Below are 6005 nucleotides of genomic sequence, written 5' to 3'. Positions count from 1 at the left end.
ATATGCAGATAGTAACTGGGGGTAGATCCATCTCATCCTACTCATGGGGACGGTTACAGGAATCCATGCACACAGTGCTGAAGGAAAGTGAGGAGGTTAGAGCTATAGATTTCAAGTGCCTGTTCATTAATTTATCATGACAATATTCCTCCCTAGCAACCAGGATTAGGACCGTCTTCTGTGCACTCCAGCACTGAGAAACCTGGCTAACAATCAGAGGCAAGTTATGCAGGGAGTGAATGAGGGCAGTAGCGTTCAGCCTTGGCTGCACATTGCAATCATCGGGTGATTCAGTGCTAAGGCCACACAAAAAGCAAACACGTCTGAGCCTTAGCTGAGGTGCAGTGTTTTAAACATCTCTGCAAGTGATTCCAATGAGCAGGCAAACCGAGCACCCCTTGATTAGAACAAAGGCTATGATTCCTGGTAAGTATCTAAATGTGTTCAGCAGAGACAAAAATTTTTACTATCATTGTTTATTAAAGATGGGAAAATTTAACATGCAGTAGGAAGGACATGATTCGGAGGTAAGGAACTAACTTACTATGTTATATTTATTTTCCTGTGTCTCTACAGACAGGGTTCCCTTTGCTGTAGACTGAAACAAGCCTGAAAGGTTAAATGACCAAATTGCTTTCTCCATCCTTGGTCTGTCTTCCGGTCAGTAGACTTTAGACACCTTTGGCAGGTTTGTGGCTAATTAAACCACTGCTCTATGCTAACTATTCCTCTCTTGCCATATTCTTTCTAAGGAGGTATTAATACAAGCTGAAATTTCTTTCCCCAGGCTTTAAGAGTGTTCTGGTTTTTGTTTGTGTCCCCCCCACCTCCCCGCCCCACCAGTTACCAAATACGTTGATCAAATAAGCTGGATTATATCTAGATACTTTTAAACTAATGTTTCTGGAACGAGTAGAACACATATCCCCAGTAAGTGCTACCTGGGATTACTGTGTTCCCCTTTTTGGCTAGGACAACTGACACCCTAAATCCAGTAGAGAATTCATTGGAGGGCCCAATTATCTGAGAGGAGCTTTTTGATATGTGTCAAATTCCATACAAGAAAAGGCCTTACTTCTATTTTTAAAATCTTGTTTGGAGTGCCCCTGTGGATTTTATATGCCAGTTCTTCGGCAGCTGTACCGGATGCTGGCCCCTCCGCTCTGCCCTATACCGTAACCATTCTACATTTACTTGTCTATCCTCAATAATCAGGGGCTAGCAACTCCTGAGAGAGCATAGTGTGCCAGGAACAGTTTACCACTACCTCAAGGCTGGAACCCTAAAGTTCCCTTCAAACTAGGCATAGTGCGGAGACTCGTCTCTGGCTCAAAATGAAATGAGTCAGTTTTGAGTTTTCTTAAAGCTATAGCCTTACAGGTAGATGAAGAGAATACAAACTAACACAAACATGGGGACTGGGTCAACCAGACAGTCATCTTTGCAAATGCCTGTGTTCTCCAGAGACCTAAGCTGTGCGAACAATAGGCTACCCTGCCCTGTTACTTCCAATCCAGCTGAAGCGCTTCCCCCTTCTCAAGGTCAGAGCTTTGCTTAGAATAGCACATAAACCACAGAACTCTGTTAATTAGTTCAGTAGGTTGTTTAGTCTCTCTGGCCTCTATTTTTCTATCTGTACAATGGAATAAGATCAGCAGCAGCAGCAGCACACTCTCACTATAATACTTGTAAGCGTTAATAACACAATTTGATGAATGCTTAGCAAAGAACAAGAGTCAAGCTTGTACTAAAAGTAAGAGGTCAGCATAGCATGAGATACTCAGTAAACAATCTCTCTTTCTTGCATACAGAGAGAGAGACAGACATACAGACAGAAACAAAGACAAAGAGACAGAGGAGGCCTATTATATTTGTTTTCCCCCCTGAGGAACCTCACTGGGCACCCGGAGCTAAAAGGCAGTCACTGAACTCCACGCTTGAGTTGTCAGGTCTTAATTCCTGAACCAAACACACTTTACTACATAATATTGCTCAGCCATGTCTCTTGTCTCTCAAATGGTGATTTTCTCTGGGAGACCTGATCGTTAGTGGCGGATGGTCAGACCACAGCACTACGCCAACGCTCTTATCTTTATAGAGGCTGCAGCTCCTTGGCGCCTCGGGTGGGTGCCCTTGCTGCCATACTGATACAGCCAAATGCTTCAAATGAAAGCATTTGTAAACGTACATACCTGCAACTGCACCTCCGTGTTTCTCTGTGTCAAGAAGAGTTTGAATCAAATTTTCTCTCAGTAGATCCCATAGAAAATGTGGGCCTGGGAGAACGGGGGAGGGGGGGTTTGGGGGAGGGGGTGAGGAGGACCAGGCCTGTGTAGCTCTGGGATCTTTGTGTCTACACCAGACTCAATGCAGTGCCCTGTTTCATCTATCTAAAATTAAACGTTTCCAAAATCAATTAATTACTATTACTTGTACCAATGCTCCCATTCTCCCACTGCTAAAAGCAAACAAAACCCAGAAACGAAATCTCATCAATAGGTGAATGTCTCATGTTGCTGCAAATTTACCATAGGAGCCAAGTACGTTTCTGAAGGTTTCAGCTCACCCAATCAGACAACAGGCTGAGAAGGGGAGGCTTCTCTCAGGTTACACAGAGGACTCCATCTGTTACCCTAGACCTTCCTTAGTAAGTGACGAGACGTGAGAGGGGATCTGGAAGGCAGTTTGAAAGAGTTTTATTCTTTCTACAAATTCTTAGCCCAAATATTTCTATTTAAAGAGACTCAGAAGAAGAGAAAAGCCCCACTGTGGGTGAGAAAGGACGGGTCATGGACTGGCATTCTGCCGGGTGGAGCCACCGTGGGGAAGGACATTGCCTTTCCAGCTAGTGCCTTCAGCTTTTGTAATAAATGCAGCTGAAGGGGCCGTCCCTTCTTGATGCTCCCAAAGGCCTTGGTTTTGAACTGCGTCCTCACCAAGGCCATTTCTCATCATGCCAAACCAGCAGAAGAAAATCATCTTTTGCATGGCTGGTGTGTTGAGCTTCCTCTGTGCTCTCGGAGTTGTAACAGCAGTGGGGACACCACTGTGGATTAAAGCCACAATCCTCTGCAAAACGGGGGCTCTGCTTGTCAATGCCTCAGGGGAGGAGCTGAACAAGTTCATGGGCGAGATGCAGTATGGGCTTTTCCACGGAGAAGGCATAAGGCAATGTGGGTTAGGAGCAAGGCCTTTCCGGTTCTCATGTAAGTAACAATTGCGTCTAAATTATTTAAAGTGCTCTGAACACTCTTCCGGCTGTAGCAAAGACCTATGTAGAGGATATTGCCCTGTCCATTGCAGGACTATTCAAACCACTGTGAACCATTTGAAATACCTAGGACTCTTAGCAACTTCTCCATTGTTTTTTTATTTTGTTTTTATTCTTATTAATTTTTCATTCTTGTTATTTTGATTAAGATCACATAGAATTAGTTGTTATGAAGTTAAGCTTTTTGAAAGGATAACCTTTTAAAAGGGCTGGCAGGATGACTCAGCATTAAGGATATGATGCCTAGACTGATGACCTGAGTTTGATCCTTGGCACCTGCATGATGGGAACAGAAAACCAAGCTCCCCAAGTCCGCCTCTGACCTCCATTCACACCATGGAGAGCTAGCTCTCTCTCTCTCTCTCTCTCTCTCTCTCTCTCTCTCTCTCTCTCTCTCTCTCTCTCTGGCTCTCTGGTTCTCTCTAAATTTTTGAAAATGAAATTATAACCCTTAAGATTCTTAAGTATTACTAATTATGCAAGACAGCATGGCATCTTTGTTAAATAGAAAGAGTGCTTGAGGAACTGGGAACACAGTAGGAAATGATCTCTGTGCCTTCTGTCCTTTAAAAAAGGACCAGTTTACTTGCTTTTCCCTCTGCCCATGACTCTGCCCACACTGCTAGAATCCTTGCTGTTGGTAAATATTCTGTTTTCATATTTAACCAGTTTGGAATTACTTGGCTACAAAAATTTTAAAATGATATACTGGGATAACTGTCAAAGAAATGCATGCCAACCGTACACAAAATGTGCACCGGATTGACCTTCGACTCAGGTAGGGAATAGGAGAGATTGTCATGATTTTTGCAAAATGGAAGTGTTATCCACAGTATTTATAACATGTTTATCTTGAGACGAGAAATTTCAAACAAATTACCATGAGAATGGGCAACTCATTAAATGAAAATTAATAAGAAGTCATTTGTTGTATCTCTCACTACACACATCCAGAAGTTATTATTATTTCAAAGGGCTGGTTTGGAGCAATCTTATGAAGACACAGTCAGTAAATTACTGCATAAATCACTCTTCAGGAAGGGGGACTCCCAGTTGGGGCATTTAAGATGAATTATTATTTTGCTTGAGTTTCTTTTCTCCTCTAATATAGGTAGAAGGTGAAATTAATTGAATTTATTATTAACATATGCAGTGTCTAATTAAATTTCAGCTCTGGCCCATTTATATTTCTGCAACATTCCTTACATCTTCTAAGCAGTCATTTGTCACCAGCCTCCGACTCACATAGGCTACAGAGTGATATGAATTTTCATAGGGCTCCAGAAAAATCCCTAAGAATTAGTCTTCAGCTTTTCAAGAAATTATCATCAACGAGATTTGATGAAGTGGATACAGCTACTTTCTCTGACTGCCTTTAGTTCATTAAGATAAGCGAGCTGTGAGAATGGCACAGCTTCCTGGGAGATGGGGGTGGACGGGCAAACAGAGCACAGTACTGTGTGATGTGCAACTGTATTAAAAAACAAAACAGGAGAATCGATGAGTGAGATGATTTCCCCGTGAGTCACCAGCAGCTAAAGCCTGAACAAAGCTCCTCATAAAGGCATTCAGACAAAAGCCAGGAATGATGGGACTATTCCGGAGGCCTTGTGTTTATGACAGTGAACTAGAGGTAAATGTGACTTCTGCCGCGGCGTGCGTTTCAGAACAGTAACACGATGTTTTCCTGGCACTTACTGCATACTAGGTACTCCATATGCTTTGTCTTGCTTTCTTTCAGAACCCACGGCTACCCGTGTTCTTCTTGTGGTTCAGCGTATGGTTTTGTGGCTGTCTCTTATGCTGGCCTTACCTGGGAAGTTATTTTAATCAAATTCTCATTTGCTTGCATTCTGTGAGGGTTGGCAGAGCGGAGCACTGTTTCTGCAATACCACAGCCCACCTTGCAAATTGCATTGGTCTTTTTCCTACTCTGTATATTTCTCCCCAGCATAGTGATGAAAAGCTTACTTTTTTTTTGTTTTTCCTGTGATGACAGCCTTTTCTATACTGTAGGATATACATATTCAGTAAACACAAAATAATACATGGAAATACACATGTTAAAACTTCATTTATTTTGGTGAATTCCAGAGAAAGATACTAATAATGCAATTTTTTTCCTGCCTAAGCAAAAAATAAATAAAAAATAAAATTAAAATTTTTTCAGTATAACATGAAGGAATGTTAGAAAAACCGTGCAATAAATAATCCTCATGGAATTCTCAAAAAAGCACACTTTTAATACAGTTAAACACACATGCTTTTCACCGTTGAAACTCCCTATCAACACGCTTTTGAAACACTCTACACTTCCGAAGTTCACATTTCCACCCCCATCACAGTGTAGCCTATGAGCCACATGGTCTCACTCAAGATGCCTTCCATACCCAGTCAATGGTGGTTCATCAACTTGCTTAAAAGAAGAGAGCCTTCTGACAGGTTCTCTTAATAGTTAAGTGGAAGTCCTGTTAATATAAAGCAGCGAGTGGCTTTACCCTGGCATCTCAATAGAAGTTCCCGTTGAGCAACGCTAGTGGCCTCCAGAGGCTACAGGGGGGTGATTCTGTCCCGCTGTTTCTACAACCCCAATAAAAATTTGAATACAACCGTTCCCAGAGCATCCCCCATTCTCAGCGTTCTTTAGAAAGTTATCGAGCCGACACTGGGATTTAGAGAGGTGTTCCTGTAGAGGAGGTATGGAAACAATAACTTAGCAAGGTATCAGTAACTC

General features: G+C 42.3%; 1 protein-coding gene across 2 annotated transcripts in view; it reads left to right on the top strand.

Moving 5' to 3' along the window:
- The first annotated feature begins 2953 nt into the window (after positions 1–2953).
- Clrn1 (clarin 1) overlaps positions 2954–6005 on the top strand; it is a 36872-nt gene continuing 33820 nt past the window's right edge. For both annotated transcript variants that reach the window (XM_059264698.1, XM_059264697.1), the window contains exon 1: positions 2954–3206. In XM_059264698.1, the coding sequence (XP_059120681.1) occupies positions 2954–3206 (253 nt within the window). The remainder of the gene's footprint in view (positions 3207–6005) is intronic.

Source organism: Peromyscus eremicus, chromosome 6 (genome assembly GCF_949786415.1).
Source record: "Peromyscus eremicus chromosome 6, PerEre_H2_v1, whole genome shotgun sequence".
NCBI classification, from domain to species: domain Eukaryota; kingdom Metazoa; phylum Chordata; class Mammalia; order Rodentia; family Cricetidae; genus Peromyscus; species Peromyscus eremicus.
This window is presented reverse-complemented; position numbering and strand designations above follow the sequence as displayed.